This window comes from Hyla sarda, chromosome 2 (assembly GCF_029499605.1).
Source record: "Hyla sarda isolate aHylSar1 chromosome 2, aHylSar1.hap1, whole genome shotgun sequence".
NCBI lineage: Eukaryota > Metazoa > Chordata > Amphibia > Anura > Hylidae > Hyla > Hyla sarda.
Window position 1 is genome coordinate 433,866,875 of NC_079190.1, and position 25,005 is coordinate 433,891,879.

The following is a 25,005-nucleotide window of genomic DNA, read 5'->3' on the forward strand; positions in this document are numbered from 1 at the left end:
CCCCTTCTGGGAGCACAACCTGCTCATTCTTTCATCTCATTTTTCACCATTGATATATTGTAAATCTGGCCAGTGTCCAGTGTGTTCCATCTCGATGCACATTTTCTCTTTGGTGAAGCTGCCAAGACCATCCTGCAAAAGTATCTCATAAATAAAGGCCAAACTAAGCTCTTAAATGCAGACACCCTATAGGTGAGCAAAAGATTAGACGCAAGACAAGTAGCCCATGCATTGTCAAACTTTATTTTCGTTCATGCCAAAAATACAAAATGGAATGCATTCAATCCCTCACCTCCTCCCCTACATTTCTGTATATATATTCCTTATAACATGCCCTTGTCATTTGGCAAGAGGGAGTCAGTGTGGGATTCCTGCATGCTACTGTTTGTTGATCGAGTGATATAAGACTCTAGGAAGGACCTTATTATCCAGGGAAGGTCAGCTGTGTACACTAGAGGAGAATTGTCAGGGTTTTATGCAAATGCTTAATGGCCATGCCACTTCTTAGCCAGGGTTGGAGCACAGCCACGTAGCTTCTAGTCTCATGGCGTTATGCCCTACCTGCATTGCACCGCATTTCATCATAAATACTTTCCTGCTATGTCTCCATTAAATGTCTCCTCTAATCAGCAAGAAAAAGTTGCTGATTAGTGATTACAGAAATGATAGGAGTTACCAACAGGGCATTGCCTCTACAGTCCTCTAAATGTAGGTTGTGTTTTGGGCGTCTGAGCTCCTACTGATTCATAATAGAACTTTTCAATGGAGAATCTATTACACATTGCATGTAAAACTGTTAAAACAAAAACATTGTACAGTTTTTTGGCAAAATATTTTATCAACATTGGCATCACAAAATACATTAGAGCAGGCAGCCTTCAGCAATATGCTAATGTAACCATGGTGGTACGGTAAAAAGGGTTGTACAAAGGTAGAAAAAACATGGCTCTTTTATTCTAGAAACACTGCCGCACCTGCCCATGGGTTGTGTTTGTTATTGCAGGTCAGCTCCTTCGAAAAGAATAGGGCTGAGCGGCCATACCACACCCAACTCATGGACAAGTGTGACACTGTTTTTTGTAAAAGGCAACCTTGTTTTCTTTTTAAAGGGGTACTCCACTGGCCAGCGTTCGGAACATTTAGTTCTGAATGCTGTTTGCACGCTGCGGGGTCGGTCACTCCCCCTCGTGATGTCACGCCACGCCCCTCAATGCAAGTCTATGGCAGGGGGTGTGGTTCCCCCTCCCATAGACTTGCATTGAGGAGGCGTGACCTGACGACTGAAGACTGTGAAGACTGCCTACTCAGTATTGACAATGGTGAATGCTACATAGTGAACACATACACATATCTATAAATTAAATTATAGAAATACAGTGGCCCCTCAACTTACAATGGCTTCAGGTTACAATATTTTCAACATATAATGGTCTTTTCTTGACCATTGTAACTCAAAACTGTACTAAACATACAATGTTAGAAACAGTCCAGACTCCAGATCCATGGCTCATGTCAATGGCTGGAATGTCCAACAAATCAGAGTGGGCATTTCACTGGAAAAACCCATGTATAATTGAAGTACATACACTGTAGTGCCTCCCCACAGTATAGTGCAATACTGATCTGTTCTTTATACAACAGAAACAGATAATAGTCCGGTACTACGTCCCACCAGGACCTGTACTTCGCCGATATGTGACTAATAGCCTTCAATGTTGTGGAATATAGCGTGGTGCTCTGACAACAGCTTCAACTTGACAAATACACCTCCAAAGAATAATGAATGTCGGCACTCACCACATCTTCCGTATTTTCTTCTTTATTCTGTATACTCACATGTTACATAGGACAGGACGACATACATGGGGGGGGGGGTACCACAAGGTGGGAGCAAACAGTGTGTGTCGTCCTGTCCTATGTAATACGTTATGTGAGTATACAGGATAAAGAAGAAAATACGGAAGATGTGGTGAGTGCCGACATTCATTATTCTTTGGAAGTGTATCTGAACTGTCCTTTACCTGTATCAGGACTAGCTGCTCCTTTGGACACTAGATGGCTCCATTATGTATCTCCGGTACACTTTGTGACCCTGAAGAAGCACCTGCCTTATATGTATAAAGGGATGTATAGAGGGCTCAAGTCCTGCAGGAACATGTGGGAACTGAGTTCCTGCACTTTTTCCACAGCAGGAACACCGTTCCCATTAGCAGAAGTCCTGCAGGACTAGCCTTTCAGTGGAAGTCTTGGGTGAGTTCCCTCACTTTTTGTCCCAGTACTTGTCCCCTGGATGTATAGCTTCTACCAACTATATGTTGCTTTATCTTTATTGGTTATCTTGTCATTTTTTTCTTTGATCTTCATTATTTTAGGTTGACAGTTTGCAAGACTGGAACCAATTATCAGTTTTCAATAGAATTATGGTCTCAAGATACAATGGCTTCAACTTACAATGTTCATCCTGAAACCAATTGATATGGTAATTTGTGGGACCACTGTACTGGAAAATATAAGTGGCATCAGTGAAGTTGAAGTTATTTGGCAACTGCTAGCACCATGGCTTATGAAATATAAGAAAACAAGGTATACATCACAACGTGTTTCTGACGTGAGTTCCAAATAAATGTCACTACTTGGCACACATCAAATTTGTCAGTCAACATTATTGTTTTTGCCCTCCAAGGGCCCTGGGGAATATAGTGACAATTAAAAAGATTAACATGTACAGATAATACTGCCAAAGTGACTCCGTTCACATCACTTGCTGAATTTTTAGGTTATTTTTGTAGGACTAGTGTTTAGCTTTGTCCAGGCTGTGTGAACCTTTAAAAGGAACCAATCAGCAGATTTTAGCAAATAAAACACTTGACAACGCGGTATATAAGCTAAAATTGTAATCCTCACCATCCCCAGGGGACGTTTTTGTCCCCAGTGATGGTGAAGATAAAGTCCCCCCTGAGCAGGGACTTCTATTTACCAGCACCTGTTGCTCCCCATTGCCATGGCCCCGCCCCGTCAGCTTGATTGACGGCTTGTGTCATCGCTCTGCTCCAGCAGAGGGGTAATGCAAGGCGTCAATCAAGACGGGGGGATGGGACCACGGCCGGAGCGACAGGTGCTGGTAAGTATAAGTCCCTGCCCAGGGGACTACTTGCGGGGTGGCCGGGTGGGACTTAATATTAACTTAATATCTTTGCCATCCCTGGGGGCAAAAAAGTCCCCCGGGGATGGTGAGGATAACGATTTTAGCATATATAACGCATTGTCTAGCATTATATATAATAAAATCTGCTGATTGGTTTCCTTTAAGTGTTTTTTTTATGCATACTGTAGATTTACTGTACATTAAGGGAATGTCTAAAATACAAGTAATATCTAGCGCATAGGACAAAAATGGCGATTATCTGTAAACTTGTTCATCACTATTTCTTATATTGACTGACCAGCTACGTGCAAAATATTTTAATATAAAACAATACAGCCCACGTCATTGATTATTGATGTTTTATGTCCATTTCAATCTGGGTCAAGTGGCTTCGAGCCTTTGTTCACATGTTGGTTCACATGTTTAGGTTTTCAATTGCAGTTATTGAATACAAAGTCAGGAACAGATCATAAATGGAGGACATAAAGAAAAGACTGAGACTTCTCCTCTTTTCAAATCCTTTCCTGGCTCTGTATTCAATTATTGCAATTAAAAACCTCAATGTGTGAACATACCATTTAGAAAATGTTCCTTCCAATATATCCCACCGTTATGTGTCAATAGCTAAACAAACTGCAGGATCCATTAAAAATGTAAATCATAATGCAATAAAATATTTAGAACTTTTAGATTTTTTTTTCCTTTAGTGCTAAATGTATTTTAGATGACTCATTAAAAACTTATTAAAGGTAACTTAAAGAGATTCTCTGCCCCTAGACATCTTATACCCTATCCCTAGTTGGCAATCTCCATGCAGCACCCAGCGTTCTTGGTGCGAGCAGCCGTGGTCGTGTCAGCATGCCATGCCCCCTACATTCATGTCTATGGGAGGGGCGTGGTCACCACGCCCCCTTCCATAGACATGAATGGAGGGGGGGTGGCATGATGTCACAAGGGGTGTGGTGTGACATCACCAGGGGACAAGGCATGACATCACGACCATGGCCACCCGCACCAAACGTTCTGAATATAATTTTCAGAACACTGGGTGCTGCACAGAGATTGCGGGGGGTCCCAGAGGCCAGACCCCCGTGATCAGATCTAGACATCAAATATTTGAAATGCATTTTATTTTGTGTTGCTGCTACCATGTTGGAGAAACATATTACATCTGAATGTCAACATTGCCAGGACAGGTATTACAGTTGGTCTGAGCTTTAAAGGGGTACTCAGTTGCTAGACACCTAATCCGTCTAGCAGCGGAGTACCCCTTATCCGTCTAGCAGCGGAGTACCCCTTATCCGTCTAGCAGCGGAGTACCCCTTTAAAGCTCACTCTAACTGTAACGCCTGTCCTGGCAATGTTGATATTCCGATGTAATTTGTAACTCCAACATAGTAGTAGCAACACAAGATAAAATGCATTTCAAATATTTGCTCCATGAAATATATTTCACTTCTAACATGTAAGAGGTAGAGAATATTTTGAGAATATGTTTTAGGTTTTTAAATTATTGTCAGCAACTAAAATAACTTACATCATTTAAATAAACCAGGACACTTGGAAAACTTTTAGTAGAATTTTTTTTAGTAGCTTGTTAACTCATCTATACTTTCATGGCGATAGAGATATCAGATGTCGATCACATGATTATCATTGATGAGCCATGATTGTTAGGGATACTGTTGGTTGCAAGACCCACAGCTGCTATAATTTGCAATTTGCGGGGTTAATAAATTGTGGACTAGTCATCTTATATTTCGTTTTTATATCAATATCTAAGAAATCTAGTGGTACGCCATCACATAACTGGGTTGAGTATTCTAATAAACTGAAAGGCGAGAAAGAAATAGAACTTGTGACCTTTCTGTTTCCATCTCCTGAGATTCATCTCTTGCATATTAGGTGGTTCTTATCTTGACTTGAATTTTAAGGAATGAATACATGGCAGCAGTAGCTACTGCATATATCTGAGTAATTTCCTACAAATGCCAAGTATGCTCGTAACCATCTCAATAACCCCCTGAACTTGTAAGAATATCACAGCGACAGACTGCTGCCAAGCAAAGGAGAAGAGGAGCATTGATCAAGGAGAACACGCAACCATGCAAATGGTTAGCCGCAGTTTTCTGCATATGTTGTGTTTTAAACAACCCATGAAAAAATGCTAAAAAAGAGATTCAAAGTCCTGTTCCATTTCGTCAGCAAGGAAGCAGCATCATCCAAACCAGGGGGAGGTCACACAGCACGGTGCAGAGTCTAGTCCTTTCCTAATCGCAACCCTTGATATGGCAGTTTTCAGCTTTATTATTTAATACAGACAATAGCTTTCATTCCTTTGATACAAAAGCTGTAAATAAAAAAGGAGTTGTGCTATCACCTGATTGCCAGTCCCTGGACGCCCCTCCGAAAATTGTCCATCTGTAGGTTTATATGATAGGAGGGTAACATCAAGGCATCTCTCTATTTCCCCTTTTTGCAAGTCCTTCTCATTTTGTGCTGTTCTCCTGCATCTCTCTCAATTCCCAAGGGCGTGTAAAGTGCTGCATGCAATCCTTGGGAAGAGCTGGGCCTGTTCTTTCCTCCAGCCAGCCTCCAAAATAGAAGGGCCTTTTTGCAATGAAGAGGTTAAAAATTGAAGGAAACGATAAGGCAGGCCATTTCTGGATCTCCATCTGAGCCTCATATCATCAGCAAATCTTAGTGGAAAACTAGAAGAGAAGTAAGCAATGGTAATTAGAGAAATGACTGAAGAAAGCATTAGGCTAAATGCATTAGTCTCACTTCTGAAGGAGTGCAAAACACCATCCATAAGTGAATAGTTTTTTTTACTGGGGCATGAGCTATGATGTGATGGATTCTGAAAAACAGCTTTATAGATTGGGGAGTGGACAGTGATACATCAAACAAGAGCATTTATAAGGTGCCTGTAAACAGTCAAGCCTGTGGGCATGTAGATCCCTCTGAACCATAGCCCTCAAGTTCAGTGTTTCCCAAGCGCGGTCCTCAAGTACTCCCAACAGGTCATGTTTTCAGGATTTCCTTAGTCTTTCACAGGTGATATGACTGTGGTGATGACTGATTCACTGCCATAGACTTGCATTGAGGGGCGGAGCGTGACATCACACGGGGGCGGAGCTGGGACATCACGATCACGGGCCCCGTCATCAGACCCGGAGCGGAATTTCGCTCCGGGGCCTGATGAAAGCGGGGTGCTGTGTGCGAGATCGCGGGGTTCCCCAGCAGCGGGACCCCGCGCGATCAGGCAACTTATCCCCTAACCTTTAGATAGGGATTAGTTGTCAGCACGGTAGTACCCCTTTAACCCCTTAAGGACCGGGGTTTTTTCCGTTTTTGCATTTTCGTTTTTTGCTCCTTGCCTTTAAAAAATCATAACTCTTTCAATTTTGCACCTAAAAATCCATATGATGGCTTATTTTTTGCACCACCAATTCTACTTTGTAATGACGTCAGTCATTGTGCCCAAAAATCTACAGTGAAACGGGAAAAAAAATCATTGTGAGACAAAATTGAAAAAAAAAACGCCATTTTGTAACTTTTGGGGGCTTCCGTTTCTACGTAGTACATTTTTCGGTAAAAATGACCCCTTACCTTTATTCTGTAGGTCCATATGATTAAAATGATACCCTACTTATACAGGTTTGAATTTGTCGCACTTCTGGAAAAAATCATAACTTCATGCAGAAAAATTTATACGTTTAAAATTGTCATCTTCTGACCCCTATAACTTTTTTATTTTTCCGTGTATGGGGCGGTATGAGGGCTCATTTTTTGCGCCGTGATCTGAAGTTTTTAACTGTACCATTTTTGCATTGATAGGACTTATTGATTGCTTTTTATTCATTTTTTCATGATATAAAAAGTGACCAAAAATGCACTATTTTGGACTTTGGAATTTTTTTGCGCGCACGCCATTGACCGTGCGGTTTAATTAACGATATATTTTTATAATTCGGACATTTCCGCACGCGGCGATACCATTTATGTTTATTTTTATTTTTATTTACACTGTGTTTTTTCTTTTATGGGAAAAGGGGGGTGATTCAAACTTTTAATAGGGAAGGGGTTAAATGATGTTTATTCACTTTTTTTTTGCACTTTTTTTTTGCAGTGTTATAGGTCCCATAGGGACCTATAACACTGCACACACTGATCTTTTACATTGATCACTGGTTTCTCATAAGAAACCAGTGATCGATGATTCTGCCGCATGACTGCTCATGCCTGGATCTCAGGCACTGAGCAGTCATTCGGCGATCGGACAGCGAGGAGGCAGGTAGGGGCCCTCTCGCTGTCCTGTCAGCTGTTCGGGATGCCGCGATTTCACCGCGGCTATCCCGAACAGCCCACTGAGCTAGCCGGCATGCTTTCGGTTTCACTTTAGACGCGGCGTTCAACTTTGAACGCCGCGTCTAAAGGGTTAATAGCGCGCGGCACAGCGATCAATGCCGCGCGCTATTAGCCACGGGTCCCGGCCGTTGTTAGAGGCTGGGCCCGAACCGCTATGACGCGGGGCCACGCCGTGGCCCCGCGTTATAGATCGGGAGTGGACACATGACGTTCCAGTACGTCATGTGTCCTTAAGGGGTTAAAGGGGTATCCCAGCCAAAGACATCTTATCCCCTATCCAAAGGATAGGAGATAAGATACCTGACTGCGGGAGGCCCGCCGCTGGGCCCCCTGCGATCTCTGTGCAGCACAACCGCATTCAGTGCAGCTCCAGTCTCGGAAACCTCTGTGTTTCCGGGACTAGAGCTGTGACATCACGCCATGCCCCCTCCCATAGACATGAATGGAGGGGGCCTGGCTGTGATGTCATGCCACGCCCCCTCCTTTCATGTCTATGGGAGGGAGCATGAGGGGGCGTAGCAAGACATCACATCTCCAGTCCCAGAAACACAGAGGTTTCCGACAGTGAAGCTGCAGTCCTGCATAGAATGTGGGTGCTGCACGGGGATCGCGCGCGCTGGGGGGGGTCCCCAGCGGCAGGACCACAGCGATCAGACTTCTTATCCCCTATCCTTTGGATAGGGGATAAGATGCCTTTGGCCGGAATACCCCTTTAACTCCTGCTGACTGTCAGATTATCCAGTTGAGCTTTGATGTAGAAGGGCTGTGTCTGAATTTATCTTAGTACCATTAAACTTCCCTCTCTCCCATCTTTTTTGGGACTGTCCCTCTATTTTATCTGTTGGGGAGGATTTTAAAGAATACCTTAGGGCTATATTTAGCCTTGACTCCTGCATGGACATTGGTCAACATAACTGCAATAAACACAAATACTCTACATCACTACATATTTCATGAGTGCTGTTAAAATAGATGCTGGATTAAATTAAATATGAGAAGTTTTCTGACCAATCTTAAGAAATGTGAAGATATTTCGCTTCTTACCTGTTAAACTGAGAATGAAGAGGATGATGATGACAATTCCCAGCAAGATAGATACAACACTCAGTAGTCTGGCCAAGCGTCCCAATCTCCGGGCTCCATCCATATCACCCTGCTGCATGCTATTCCGTGACTAGAGAAAACAAACAGCAAAGGAAACATTACTAAGTAGCACTTGGTGTAAATGTTGTCTACAAATTTGATTATTTCTTCGTATATAGGGCAGTTTTTAGTATATCTGCCTCATATCACTATTTTGCTGTGGTCATTTTTAGAAAAACCTAGTTTAATATATATACTAGAGATGAGCGAACTTACAGTAAATTCGATTCGTCACGAACTTCTCGGCTCGGCAGTCGATGAATTTTCCTGCATAAATTAGTTCAGCTTTCCGGTGCTCCGGTGGGCTGGAAAAGGTGGATACAGTCCTAGGAGACTCTTTCCTAGGAATGTATCCACCTTTTCCAGCCCACCGGAGCACCTGAAGGCTGAACTAATTTACGCAGGAAAAGCCATCAACTGTGGAGCCGAGAAGTTCGTGACGAATCGAATTTACTGTAAGTTCGCTCTTCTCTAATATATATATATATATATATATATATATAAAAGGGGTCAGTACTTTCCTCAGGGAGAGGACACCTCTTCAGGTGTAACGGAGATTCAGGTTAGGCCATTTAGCACTCCGCAGGCATTCTGGGTAGGGGAATATGCAAAGCAGCTCATTACACAACCTTTTCAGGTAGTGTTCCCTGGTATCAGCTTAGCTCCTGTTAAGGAATATAAAAAGGAATATAAAAAGCTTTTTATATTCCTTAACAGGAGCTAAGCTGATACCAGGGAACACTACCTGAAAAGGTTGTGTAATGAGCTGCTTTGCATATTCCCCTATATATATACATATATATATATATATATATATATATATATATATATATATATATTATGTTATAGCCTCTGGTGCACTGACATCAATGATGTTTTTATATTGTTACTCCACTAATCCCATTCCCAAGACATAGGGATTTTCCTATTTGGTTGACTATCTACACTTTTCTATGGATAGTCAGGTGGGCGTGATCTTTATTTAAAAAAAGGGTGTAAATGTTTAGGGGGTGTGAGTAAGTGACTCGAAGCTTTCTGGTTGAAACCACCCTATGGCTGTTGTTTCACACAGTTTGTTTTTGTTTGTTTGTTTTTTAAATGCTGCAGGTTTTTTCTGGCAGTATTTTATACATTTTTTTTTTGCCAAAGCCAGAAGTTGACTCAAAAGCAATTAAAAATATAAAGAAAGGATTGTACTTTTCCTTCTGGCTTGGGATCAAAAAATAAATTTTGACCTTCACTGGTCTAAGGCTATGTTCACACTTATATTATTATTATGCCTGAAGTTTTAGAATTACGTTGCACCATATATACCAAGATTGTGCCACACAGCAAACGATACACATTTATTATGCTGTGTGTCCCCCTCCCCTCTCAACAAGGGGGTATAACCTACCATGAGAGGGGAGTGGCATATAAGCAAAAGGATGTGGCCTAAATGTCATGTGTCAAGTTTGGCGCATTATCTTATCTATTATGAAGTCAACTTATAATTGGTGTAAACTAAAACGTTACACTGTAAATTTAGACTAGACAGTGTACAGATATATTAATCAGCCTTAGACAAACAAATAGGTAGAGCAGCACAACCTCCAAAGAGAGTAGCGGGTGCAGGCGGTAAAAGGTCCCGGGTCCAGGGTCCCATAGACATCCACTCCAAGAAACAAAGAGCCGCAGCACTCCAAGGTACAAGATGAATAAGATTTCTTGACCCAACATCAGGAACAACGTTTCAACTGCCCAATTGCAGTCTTTCTCAAGCTCTTAATCAGCCTTAGGGTGCGTTCCCACAGGGCGTATACGCAGCGTATTTGACGCTGTGCAAAATGTATGGCAGCAGCGGGAAATACGCTGCGTATCCCTTGCTCACTATACACACAGGGCTTTCCGGCGACAGCCCTATGTGTGTAGTGAGTTTTGGAGGCGGGGCCGCGCGTCACAGATACGCCGGCACACAGCCCCGCCTCCAAAACTCACTACACACATAGGGCTGCCGCCGGAAAGCCCTGTGTGTATAGTGAGCAAGGGATACGCAGCGTATTTCCCGCTGCTGCCATACATTTTGCGCAGCGTCAAATACGCTGCGTATACGCCCTGTGGGAACGCACCCTGAGGCTAGAATTCTACTGAGGTTTTTGCACTGCATTTTTTAGGCTTACAAAATGCCAGAAGAAACACCAGAAAAACTGCAACTGTTTTTCCCTGCGTTTTGGCGTTTTTTCTGGCGTTTTTACCTTTCTGTGGAATTTGCCTTTTTTGGCCTCTTTGTACTTAACGAAAAATGTAATTAATTTTTATTTTTTATAACAAAATTTGAATAAATTTTTTCTAAGTGTTTGTGTGTATGTTTCACTTTTTCTTCTCTTCTTTTAATTTTTTTTATTTTTTAGGTAGTACTACGACTCCCAGCATGGATCAGACTGTTCCATGATGGGAGTAGTAGTACCTGTACTAATAGAAAGATCGCCCCGGGTGTCACTCCTGACACCCGCTGCGATCGTCCATAATATAGCAGAGATGCGGAGTGGTTCTATACAGTGCCCACATCTCTGCTCTGTACTCCAGCCAGTGATGTGAATAGAACATCACTCATTCATATTTTCCGCCCAGAGTGGGGATCGGCCGGATGGTTGCAGCCAATCACTGCTCTCAGAGGGAAATATGAATGAGTGATGTTCTATTCATATCACTGGCCGGAATATAGTGTGGAGATGCGGAGCGCAGGAGAAAGCCGCTCCGCATCTCTGCAATAGATAGGACGATCGCATCGGGTGTCAGTAGTGACATCCGCCTGGATCTGTCCTTAACTGCAAGTACTACTACTCCCAACATGGAGCACACTCTGCTCCATGCTGGGAGCTGTAGCACCTGCCTTAATAGACAGATCACAGTGAGTGTAATTTCTGACACCTGTTGCGATCTGTCTATTAATGCAGGTACTACAGCCCCCAACATGGAGCAGAGTATGCTCCATGTTGGGAGTAGTAGTACTTGCAGTTAAGGACAGATCACAGCAGGTGTCAATACTGACACCCGCTGCGATCATCCTGTATAATGTATAGATGTGACCGGCCGCTCTTCGTCCCCTGCACTGACGTATATATACACCTTTTCATATTTCCCACAGAGAGTTGTGATTGGCCGGAACCATCTGGCCAATCACAGCTCTCTGCAGGAAATATGAATAGGTGTATATATACAGCAGTGCAGGGGACCATAGAAGAGCAGCCAGCCCCATCTATACATTATGCAGAAGGATCGCAACGGACCTGGGGCAATCTGTTAATTAGTACAGGTACTACTACTCCCATCATGGAATAGTGTGTTCCATGCTGGGAGTAGTAGTACTACCTAAAAAATGTTGAAACAAAAGTGAAAAACACACACACTACAATTTTATTATTGTCTGCTACATTTTTAGTGCCCTGCCCTCACACATAAATTGATCCCTGTTTAAAAATTTCTAAAAATGTCATTATAAAAAAAGATACATTTCGTTAAATACAATTTTTTCCATCACTACTGTATCTATTTTATATATTTTTTTAATGGTACCCTACGAAATTTTTATAAAAAAAAGGTATCTCCATCACTTTTTTGGATCGCTAAAGTCCAAAAAAGAATAAAAAACGCTGGAAAAAATGCCAAAGTTAAAACCAACATGGCGTTTTTCTCTGCGTTTTTGCTCTCCCATAGACTTCTATGGGAGGAAAATGCCACGATTTCTGCGCAAAAAACGCCAAACTAGGTTATGTTGGGCGTTTTGAAAAAAAAGCCTCTGAACACAAAATTGCGGAAAACCGCAAAAAGGATAAAAAAAACCAACAAACTGAAAAATGTCAAGTGGATCTGTAATTTTGCAGACTTGCAGCTAACATCTGGACGCGCCCTTTTTTCGCTGAAAAAATGCTGTGCGGGAAAATTGGTGTTTTTTCTGGGTTTTTGCAAAAAAAATCCTCAGTAGAATTCCAGCCTTAACCAATCTGATAAATTTTCTTTTGAAGCCTATCTGTCTTAGGCTACATTCACATTACAATTTTGTCATACTGTTTTGATTCAGTTTTTGTTTTGGAAAACTTTTTTGGGGGGGAAATCAGTATTGATTATAGCAGAATCTATTTTTAACATTTGTTGAACACATACTTTAAAAAAAAAAATGTAAATTCATTTTTTTTGCTTTAAAGGGGTACTCCACCCCTAGACATTTTATTCCCTATCCAAAGGATAAGATGTCTGATCGCGGGGGTCCCGCTGCTGGGGACCCCCGCAATATAGCATGCGGCACCCACCTGTTTCTGCTCCGGAAGCGCTGGAGGGTCTGGGTCCCGACCACCGGAACGGAAGTCCGTGACGTCAAGACTCCGCCCCCGTGTGACGTCACGCCCCGTCCCCTCAATGCAAGTCTATGGGAGGGGGCGTGGCGGCCGTCACGCCCCCTCCCATAGACTTGCATTGAGGGGACGGGGCGTGATGCCACACAGGGGCGGAGTCGTGACGTCACGGACTTCCGTTCCGGTGGTCGAGACCCAGACCTTCCAGTGCTTCCAGAGCAGAAACAGGTGGGTGCTGTATGCTATATTGCAGGGGTCCCCAGCGGCGGGACCCCTGGGATAAGATGTCTTTAAAGAGTATAAAAACATGCATGTTAAATTTAACACAAATGCAGTATGAACCGGCCATTGTGTGTTTTGTTTTGTTTTTTGTTGTGTTTTTTCCTGGCAATTTTTGTTACATTCTTTATGAGAAATCTTTAAATCACACAAAGAATCATATAACATAATGTAACAGGAAAAATACCACAGAAAAATGCTTCCAATAAATATATGTACTAAAACACTATTTTTAAACAAATAACTAAATCTGAAAAAAAAAAACTGCTTTAGAAAATTCAAAAAGCACAATATAAAACAAGTCAATTTTTTTGACATTTTTTCAGGCAAAAAGTGTGTGTGTAGGAGGCATAAATGTCTTTTGACTGCTTTATATGTAGTTGCGAAGGTCAGTTCAGTTGCAGTTTTTATTAAAAGGCAGCAAGGAGTTAACTCAGTAAGGTAAGCATGAATATAAGAGAATGACACAGCTTGACAGGACCATCAGATTACTGGATATTCAGAATAATAAGCAGTTTTTATGAACCCTTTCCAGATAATCCAAAAATAAAGGAAACATATAAAAGAAAGACTGATGCATGTTTTTATACTGTTCCTCTATTCCTGTGTTTTGTCCCACAAAAACTGCAAAAAAAAAACCAACCCTGTGCACAAGGCCAGTATGCCAGTGCATTGAGGGGCAAGCTTACAGAGAACCGGTCATGATTTTTGCACATTTTGGCCATCCCTCCAGCCTCGGTGAGTCTGCCACTCTCTGTAACATCTGGGGAGGTGGGCTCTCCTCCAAGCAGTGCTCTCCGCTCACTCCTGTTGGAAGTCCCGGCACTCACCCCTGCGCTGTGAGGTGCCATCTTGGTCTGTGGTGGTGCAGGGCTACTCACTGCCTCCTCCCTGTACTCTGACACCTTCAGCTGGACTTCTCACCCCTGAGGCCCCCTCTCCAGCACTGTTGGCTACCTCATCTGGGCCCTCTCCACTGCAAGGAGACTGGTCCCTACCACCTGCCTCCCCTCTGAGTCCCTCTGCTGAGACCTATCCTGTTTGCACACCTCAGCCAGAACTGCCCAAGCTGCAAAGGGCTATGGCGACCAGCAGACTTAACGCTTGGGCCCCGAAGTTCTCTTCTCAGAGGGGCCACACTGCTACTACGGAGCTTCATTAACCCCAGGATGGTAAAATGCCGTGGGACACTATGTCTGATGTGGAGTTGGAGTGCTCAGGGGTCTCTGCTCCTTCTCCTGCTCCTCCCAACTGGAGTCAGCTTTTTATCTCAAATTCCCACCAAAGAGGACTTCCGCTCCTTAATTGCTGAAGTTAAGGACATCTGTAAAGCGGAAATCTCCTCCCTCCGCCAGGATCTCCAGCATGTCTCTGACAGGGTTGGAGGATTGGAGGATGCACATGATTCTACCAGGGCTTATATCGCACAATTCCAGTCTACTATTGTCTCCCAAACGGAATTCCTCAGTGATTTGCCTGGTCATGTGGAGGACTTTGATAATAGGGGGAGGCATAACAACATACGGGTGAGGGGTCTCCCCGAAGCGACCCGAGAGGAGGATCTCCATGTAACTTTGGAAGCTATATTCAACCTTATCTTAGGCCAGTGTTTCCCAAATACTGTTTCCCAAACGCGGTCCTCAAGCACCCCCAACAGGTCATGTTTTCTGCATTTCCTTAGTCTTTCACAAGTGATATAATTATGGTCAGTGAATCAGGCATCACCACAGTCATATCACCTGTGAAAGACTAAGGAAATCCAGAAAACATGACCTGTTGGGGGTGCTTGAGGACCTCGTTTGGGAAACACTGTCTTAGGCGAACCCTCCTCTCATAAAATCATACTGGATAGAGCCCTTAGGGCTCTCCGCCCCAAGCCCATTAATGGTCCCTCTAGGGACGTCATCTGTTGTGTCCACGATTTCCAGTTCAAAGAGGCGATTATGGCCAAAGCTCGTACATTGAGGAATTTTGACTTTGGTGGAGCCCCTATTCAATTTTTCCAAGATCTCTCCTGGCTCACCCTCTGGAAATTGCAGATGCTTCAACGTCTCCTGGTAGTCTTATGCACCCATCAATTTCCCTACAGGTGGAACTTTCCATTTGCCCTGAATTCTAGGAGGGATGGATGCTCTGCTGTTCTGCGATCTTTTGCTGACCTCCTGCCTTCTGTTCTGAGCTGGATTTGCCTGTTCCTCAGATGACAGATTGGAATTTCACTCCCCCCTCCTCTCCCTCCGGTGTGGCAGCCTGTTTGCCCCCATAAGCATGGCTCCTCCAGGAAATCAACCTCCTCGGCTCCTCAGAGCCCCCCCGTTAGTGTCTTCGTAGTCGGACTATGGAGTTGATTCCGGAATTCTAATGTGGGGGAGGTTGTGGGGGATTGACTCTCACCTGATTTGCTTTAAGTCACCTGCGCCTGTGTTGTTCTTTTTTCTTTATTTCCCTAGGCTGCAGATGCGGGACATTCTTTGGACTTTGTTTCTCTTCTAACTTCAGCTACATGAATATGTTCTATACTATTTGCTTGTTTATATGATTCACCTGTTTATGCATATTTGGTCACCTATAGTTTTCATGCATGGCCTCGGGACGGGAGGTTAATTCTTTGTGTGGTTGTTCTTTGATGGTGTTCTCCCATTTTTCCCCCTCCGAGGCTGTGACAATGGTCTGGATCTCTTTGGGATCCATGTTGAAGTTATTCTTACATCTGGTCTTGGCCTCTGCATTGACCAATTGGTCAATGGTTCACTTTGTGATCTGTTGTTTTCGTGTTTTGTCCTCAATCACCTTGCTGTTGTATGGTGTGTCCTGTTTGTCTTTGTATCCCCTTCTTGTTTCCTCCCCTTTGTTCTTCTTTTTCCCCCCCTAGGTTCCTGTACTTCTCATTTCTTCTGCGGCAGTCCGGTTGGCGCTCCCTTCATTTGGTTCTCCCGGGTGGTCCTCCTGGCTTTTTGAGTGAGTCTTTATTAGTGTTTTTTCTCCCTACCACATCAAGATGGTTAAGTGTGTCGCATTGAACGTTAAGGGACTTAACTCCCCCCCCCCCCCCCCCCCCAATGGCACCTTTTTGCAGCGGGAGCTACTTACGCTGCGTGACGATTTTTTTTTTCCTTCAGAAGACATAGTTTAACCCCTCTGGATCCTTCCAATTTCTCTAACACCTCTATCCTCAGATCTTTTCTGCTACTTCTGATAGGAAGGCTGCTGGAGTTGCTATCCTCATCTCTAGATCGTGTCCGCTGCAGGTTTCCTCTTCTTATGTTGAGTCCCTGGGGCGTTTTGTAGTGGTGGAAGGTACATTGGGGGGGTGTTTCGCTTTTGCTTTGTAATGTTTCCGCTCCTATCTCCTCACAGATTCCTTTCTTGCGTAGAGTTTTGGCTAGACTTAATAAATATTCGCCCTCTGCGTGGCTCATTGGGGGGGATTTTAATCTGGTCTTCTCGCCCTCTTTGGATCGTCATTCTCTTACCAGTACCCCTCCTGCCCAGTTGCGCTTGGCCTTGCTTTTCCGGCGTATTATTTGTGCTTCATTGCTGTACGATCTTTGGAGAATCAATCACCCAACGGATCGTTCTTTCAGTTTTTACTCTCACCCCCATAGATTACACACTCGTATTGACTATTTTTTTGGCAATCTTCCAATGGTTTGCATGCTTTCGGGATACCTCCTTAGAGCCCATTACCTGGTCTGATCACTGTCTTCTTCTTTCCTTTTCCCCTTCACCCTCTGTTCTTTGGCACTGTCACTGGCACCTGAATGAATATTTGCTTAATCTTCTGTCCTCCCGAGAGTTGATTCAGGCTTGTCTGACTGAATATTTTTCCACCAATGAGAGCTCGGTTTCCTATCAGGCCATTCTCTGGGAAGCCCATAAATCAATTTTCCATGGACACTGTATTGCTCTCAGTTCACGTTTGAAATGGGATGCCCTGGCTCGCTCTCGGGAGCTTAGAGCGCGCATAGCTCACTTGGAGGCCCTCCTGCTGTCCTCTACTTCTCTCTCAATTCTGAGGTGATTGGTGGCTGCTCGGGCCCAATTGGGTGAGCTTACCCTTCATAAAATTGAGCGGCAATTGTTGTACACTAAACAGAAATATTATGAGAAAGGTTATAAGGCCTATACTATGTTGGCCAGACGACTAAGGGACCATGCAGCCACTCGGTCCCCCTTGGCCTTAAAGGATTCTTTGGGTGTTCTTCACATCATCCTGCTGATATTTCCTGTATTTTCATTCGTTATTACTCTGACCTTCTCAACTTCCGTCTGACCCTGTGGAGCGAGCTGCGGAACTTGACTCATATCTCTCACAATGCGGGTTGCCGACTTTGTCGGAGGCTGATAGTGCCCCAATTACCCCTGCGTAAAAATTAAGATATAAACACAGTACGCATATGCCTTTGTTTCTTTCTGTGTGGGAACCTTGGGACTGCTTTTCTGTCTTGTACATTGTGTTGTTCCTGTGGTTTTTATATGGTACTTCTTCCCCCCCCCCCCTTTCCCCTGTGTATGTGGTCTGTTGGACTTCTTTGTTTGTCTGTTTAATGTCTGGTGGAGCGTAGATGCTCCTAGTTTTAACCACCCTGAGGGGTGGCGTGCTTATGCCTACTTGTGGTGTACCTATACTGATACTCAGTAGTTTATTCTCATGCTCTTTAATGTCATTTGCCGAATGTTTGTGGTTAATGACTTCATTGGTTTTCATTTGTGATTTATGCTTTTTCTTTTGTCTTTTTTGTTTATAATATGTAAAAAATCTTAATAAAAATTACAGTTAAAAAAAAAAAAAAACAAAGAAAAAAAAAATACAATTGTTCCTACCATGTTGATCTCCTTCCTCATTGGCTCATATGGTGAATTTTCCATGTGTAGCAACAGACGAAAATTCTGAAGTGTGCGCAGCAGAATCCCATTGAAAACAATAGGAGGTCATGATGGTATGAGTAACCTGAGTTGCATATATATATATATATATATATATATATATATATATATATAGGAAATCACATGTTGTAGGAAGGTAAAGATTACCATGTCATGGTGTGAAATGGGAAGATTTCGAGGAGCCTTGCTTATTTTTTGTGGCCGTAAAGACCCATTTGATATAATTACTACAATTTTCATTATATGTTGACTGAATGCAATAGAACCAATTCCTTTTTATTAAACATTTAAACACAATAATGCTTCAGCCACGCCTGTGCTATTTCTTTCTGTTTGTTTTATACTCCTTTGGCAAATTTAGTAAAAATTACTTGAACAGAAAACAATAGGAGGTCGCAGCATCGAAATTTCCGGCAAGAATTTCTCAGAAATTTCTTCAAAATTTTGTAGTGTGAATGGGACCTTAGAATGCCACGTGCTGCACTAACCCTGTACTTCATTTGTACTTGCTGCATAACTTTGGCAAAAAGAACATTTTAAAATAAGTGGTAAACCATTTTACTATGAATTGCCAAAGATTCTAAGCAAGTTTGGCTGAAACACAGGGTTATCAAAATGTAGATGGGCATCCTTAGTGGACTAAAGGTAAACAATGCAATGGTTAGATGTTGAATTGTTCAGTAGTGGGGGCTATAGTCACTAACTAACAACACACTATTTGTGCAGTGTTTTTTAAACCACTGTGAGGAACACCATTGAGGGGAGATTTATCAAAACCTGTCCAGAGGAAAAGCTGCCCAGTTGCCCATAGCAACCAATCAGATCACTTCTTTCATTTTTAACAAGGCCTCTGCAAAATGAAAGAAACGATCTGATTGGTTGCTATGGGCAACTGGGCAACTTTTCCTTTGCACAGGATTTGATAAATCTCCCCCCATGTGTTTAAACAGTTTTTTATTCCATTTTGTTCAAGCATTGATGGAGTTTGTTTATTAAAGGAATCTTTCAACTCTAGCTTAGGCTCAGATCTCGTGTCAAAGAGGCATTGCTGAGTACCAGAATGCACAAACATCTCCTCCCACCCCCACCTCCACCTCCACCCCCACCCCAGTTCTGAGTACCCGAATGCACAAAGATCTCCTCCCACCTCCACTCCTCCCTGAATTGATTTATTTATTTAAAGGGCTCCTCTTCCATCACTGAGCCATGCATGTCCATCAGTCAAGGCAGGGAGAGGTGGGGGAGGGAGGAGGCATGCTCAGCACAGCCTCTTAGACCTAACATATTTCCTTTAAATGGGTTGCCTGGCAGAAGTTTTCTTTCTATACACTCAAAAATGAGTGGGCTCAGCACCGTTAATCAACAGGGTGTGCTACTGTACGAATCAATTACAAGTACTACATCGAAGAAAAAGAGGTACGCAACATAGCGCACACCCACAATCTCTGTATCTCAAAGAATTTTATCTTTATTACACATATAATTCATTAAAAAAAAAAGCAGACGTTACAATTAAAACCATTTAAAAAGGCCCAAATGCAGGTGGCCATTTGGGCCTTTTTAAATGGTTTTAATTGTATTGTCTGCTTTTTTTTTTGTATGAATTATATGTGTAATAAAGATAAAATTCTTTGAGATGCAGAGATTGTGGGTGTGCGCTATGTTGTGTATTTCTTTTTCTTCGATGTAGAAGTTTTCTTTCTTTCTTTTTTTCATTTTTTTTTCAAAATAAAGATGTCCAGGCTTTCTAGTATAAAAAAAACAAGCAAAAAACAAAACAGCTGTAGATACCTTCTGTACTCCCCCCGCTGCATGCAGTAATGTTGCTCCCCATCTCCAGTGCTCTCCTCTTCCTGGTGCTGGGGATCATAATGTCAATTGCTGCTCCGTCAATCACTGGTCCCTGTAGTGTCCTGCCTTCATTGGCTTAGCAGCAACGTGACATATTGGGCCCAGAAAAACTAGAAGCACAGCTGAGACTGGGGCTCAATACATGAATTGTCATTTAGTCAATCACTGCCTAAGGTGGTTACCGAAGACAGAGGGGGAGCATGGAAGGTATTGTGGTAGCCCTTGGGGGGTGTATGGTAGTTGGGCATTGTTTCGGTAAATGAGGGGTTAATGTTAACCCTATAGTTCGTGACGCCAGGCTGAGGGCTAGTATGCTGAGGTAATTCTCTGGCATATCGCCGCCCTTCCCAGTAACGATAGGTGCACATATAAAAACGACTGAAGATCCACAAAGTAGTTGAACTTTAACTTGAAGAACTTTACTTAGATGCTTGCGGTACATCCAATGAACAATAACAGTTTCAGGCAAACAGTCTCTATATATTTCAATGACTGACAATTGTTGCGGACCTTGAATGAAATTAAAGTCTCTGAATTTAGGGTAATTATTGCAGATCCGTCCGGATTTAGATAAGATAAGGTCCGGTGATCCTGCAGAGTGTTAAGGGATTGATACACTTGCGATCCTGAATATATCAGCCGTTGCCGCAAGGCTCAGGCCTAACTCACTGCAATAGACAGCTGCGCAGATCCTGCTCGTTTGACAGCCCGGGAACAAGAGAGCGAACAATGGCCGATGCTCCCTTATATGGGCAGGGGCGGGGTGAATCTGATTGGTCCGAACATCCGTCATTCACTGTTACACAGTGTGATAGGTAGCATACGTCACAGGGACCTCCAAAGGTCCTCAAGCAGAAATACCACAGAGTTCACCTGACCACGTGACCACAGTATGTACAGCTTTTTTTTATTTATTTTTTATAACAGACAGTATATATATATATATATATATATATATATATGTATATATACACCTTTCGCCAGACAACCCCCTTAAGTTTTAAAATATGAACTTTTTCTGGTGCCCTATAGAGGAAGGAGCCTGTGGAAAAATTCCATCCTCAGAACACTCTGCTTTTTGAATAAATATATTTTACTATATACTGTATACCATTTGGCTGCAAAATAAACCTCTTAAAAATGATTGAAAATCCTACAAAATGCTGTGCATGAATTCAACGTGAGGAGACTTTTACATGAACCGGATTTTCTACAGTGGAAAATCAACAGTACTTAATCATACTGTGTGAAATTCATATAAAAAGCAGATTTTGGTGAGGATTTGTTGCTACATTGTTGCTAAATACTTTGACGAAGAAAAACAATAGCAGTATTGGATTTTGCTGCAAATCTGCAGACTTTCAGTAACAAAATCCTAAATTTCTGCAGACTTCTGCGAGACTTGCCTTCTGGAAAAAAATATCCCGGAAGGCCAGTCCAGCTCTGGCCAGTGTGCCCCCCTTTTCAGCAGCACACCTCACCTTATCTCGCCTTATGGGAGCTACAGCCCTGCCCCAGCATAAGTTAAAGGAGATATTCATCAAGGGATGGGGGATAAGTAACTGATCGCGGGGGGTGCTGAATGGGCCCCAGCGCTCAGTGAGGAGCGTGTGCTGCAGGCGGCATGCACTCCATTTATTTCTATGGGAGTGCCGAAAAGACCTGAGTACTGCACTCGGGCATTATCGTCACTCCCATAGAAATGAATGAAGAACGTGGCGTCTATTGGTAGACGTTACACGCTCCTCACAGAGAGAGTTGGGGTCCCATCCTGTGAATAGGCGATAAGTTAATTTTCACTGGAGTTCTCCTTTAATGTGCTACATAATGTACGTACAAAAGCAGGGCCCTCTGTAATGTAATGGTAAATGCAAGATCGTTTTAAGCTCACCTCCGTTTGGTCTTGCATGGATCCAAGCCTGGCCCAGCTTCATACGTAGCAATAAAGAAGAATAGTGGATGATCCAGCAATTCCTTTAAAACTTCAAAGCTTTATTCCAAAATGAGTTAAAAGTTGCAGATGATACAAAACATCACACCACCTAGCCCGTAACACACTCCACATGGACGCGTTTCGAGTGCATGCACTCTCTTGATCACTACAGCACCTGTGCAATCCTCATCCTCTAAGTATACCACCCAGAGAGAGGAGTCAAAAGACATGAATATAAAATACATATACCATTTCAAACATGTTACAGGTACGAAAGTACTTCTGCATTATTCATAGAATGGAAAGCAAGTGTTTGCACACAACACTCTGTTACAATCATATTGTGTGTACTATCTAACTCGTTTGACTGGACGATACTTCCAATACATATGCAAGTACATCTAATGGGACTTCATGACCACTAGTGAGTTCCTAGTAGTTCCTAGTGAGTTCCTTCCTCTTGTTTAACCCATTCGGGGCTCTTGTTTGTAATGTGAACTGCCAATATGCCTCATGATTAAGGAGCTTGCGTTGTAAGTCTCCTCCCCTTGTGTCCATTTTCACCTTCTCAATACCAAATGCTCTAAAATTATCTGTACGACCGTCATGCACCTCTGCAAAGTGTACAGATGCACGGATTTGTTTCTGGTGCCCTCTGTCTCAGTGGCATCATTTAGGTGTACCCTAATTCTCATTTTTAACTGCCGTGAGGTGCACCCTATATATTTTAGATCGCAGGCTGTGCACAAGATTCGTAGAATTACAATTCATGTATTGTTTGATTCTGTGTACATGATTGTTTGTGGCATCCGTGAATTCTTTACACACCTTAACTACTCCACAGGTTTTACATCGGGTGGCTTAACACTTGAAAAAGCCAGCATTTTTTAACCAAGTATTCACACCCTGTGTTTCTGAGACTACCAAGCTCGAGGATAAACTGTCTCTAAGTGTGTTGGCTCTTTTGGGTACTATCGCGACCCCTTGTGCTAGTCAGGCACCAACATCTATTCTCCCAGTGGTGCAATCTGCTGCAGTTCAAATGGTGGTTACCATCAGTCCCACCATCACTGAGTCTACCCTGACCAGGGTAAATTGGAACACCCGAGTGAGTCTTTTGGAGGGGGCACCGTCCCGTGGTCCCTATTATATGCCCCAGCCTAGGAAGCAGTCTGATGGGATGGACTGACAAATTTGTGACAAATTCCCAGGCTGAAGCATGTGTGTATAATGTCATTGCTGTTCAGTCGAGAGACTTACTGTTTTTTGTGGAAGAACCACTGTTTTTTTTTTCAGGTTGATGCAACGTTAAAGAAAAGTGCCTGTGCACTCACCAAGAATTCTTGTAACCATTTGCGTAAGTGTATGTGCCTGGCTTATAGCCGTGATCCTTTACTGAGAACTCTAAATGTACCAGAACTGTATATATTCAGAATAATATATTTGGCTTATTCTTTTTTGCACGAGTAAATGCAAATAATGTTGTTGTACAGTTTAACCCCAAGGACTAAGGGTGTACAGGTATGCCCTGATGTCCTGGTACTTAAGGACCAAGGGCGTACCTGTCAGCAGGCACACCTCAGACCCGCCCCCCCCTATGTTGGCGATCACCGCAAATCGACGGTCAATTCAGATCAGCAATTTGCGGCAATTCCGGGTCAATCGGGTCTCCGGTGACCCGTAAAAAAAGGGTGAATGGGGCTGTCCGAGACAGCCCCATTTAACCTTACCCAGCAGGAGTGAGGTGGCCCGGGTGCCACCTTGCGATCACATGATTGATCGGTCAGAACGACTGATCAATCACTACCCCGCTGGGCGGTGATTGGGGCACGATCGGGCAGTGATAGGGGCTGGAGGGGGTCTCCCACCTTAGCCTGGCCCGGCGGGGGTCCCCTCAGGAGTGGTGGCAGCAGCGGCAGCAGTCCTGGTGGCAGGATACAGCAGGAGGTGAGGCCTGTTCACCTCCTGCTGTTGCTTAGCAACAACACTCAGCCTGCACAGCCAAAAGGCATGCTGGGAGTTGTAGTTTTGCAACAGCTTGAGTTCCAACTACAACTCCCAGCATGCCCTTTGGCAGTCTGTGCATGCTGGAAGTTGTAGTTATGAAACAGCTGGAGGCACATTTTTCTATGAAAAAGTGTGCCTCCAGCTGTTGCATAACTACAACTCCCAACATGCACGGATAACTGAAGGGCATGCTGGGAGTTGTAGCAGTGTGCCTCCAGCTGTTGCAAAACTACAACTCTCAGCATGCCCTTCGGCTGTCAAAGCATGCTGAGATGTAGTTTTGCAACAGCTGAAGGCACACTGGTTGTGAAACAGAGTTTGTGACCTAACTCAGTGTTTTGCAACCAGTGTGCCTCCAGCTGCTGGAAAAATACAACTGAGAGACCGTACATGCTGGGAGTTGTAGTTTTGCAACAGCTCGAGGTATACTGGTTGCCAAACACTGAGTTAAGTAACAAACTCTCAGTGTTTCGCAACCAATGTGCCTCCAGCTGTTGCATAACTACAACTTGCAGCATGTATGGTCTGTCAGTGCATGCTGGGAGTTGTAGTTTTGCAACAGCTGAAGTTTTGTCCCCCCCCCCCATGTGAATGTACATTCACACAGGCAGGGGTTTACAGTTTGTTTTCTGATGCAAATTTGAGATGCCGCAAATTTTCCGCCGCAGCTCAAACTCCCAGCAAGAAACTCACTGTAAACCCGCGCCCGTGTGAATGTACCCTAAAAACACTACACCAACACAAAATTGAAAGTAAAACACTACATATACACATACCCCTACACAGTTATCTCCCCCCCAATAAAAATAAAAAACGTCTTGTACAGCACTGTTTCCAAAACGGAGCCTCCAGCTGTTGAAAATCAACAACTCCCAGTATTGCCAGACAGCCACTGACTTTCAAGGCATGCTGGAAGTTTTGCAACAGCTGGAGACACCCTGTTTGGGAAACACTGCCGTAGGGTATTTTGGTGGCAGATGCAAATCCCCAATTTAGGCCTCAAATGCGCATGGCGCTCTCTCGCTTTGGAGCCCTGTCGTATTTCAAGGCAACAGTTT

At 43.4% G+C, this 25,005-nt stretch overlaps 1 protein-coding gene across 1 annotated transcript in view; it reads right to left on the minus strand.

The window, feature by feature from the left end:
- Nucleotides 1–224: 224 nt before the first annotated feature.
- The window catches only part of TRARG1 (trafficking regulator of GLUT4 (SLC2A4) 1), a 70,345-nt gene continuing 45,564 nt past the window's right edge, over nucleotides 225–25,005 (minus strand). Inside the window, exons 2-3 of the mRNA XM_056559129.1 lie at nucleotides 8,561–8,690; nucleotides 225–5,856 (exon numbers count right to left, since the gene is read on the minus strand). Of these exons, the coding sequence (XP_056415104.1) occupies nucleotides 5,846–5,856; nucleotides 8,561–8,690 (141 nt within the window). The 3' untranslated portion in view covers nucleotides 225–5,845. The remainder of the gene's footprint in view (nucleotides 5,857–8,560; nucleotides 8,691–25,005) is intronic.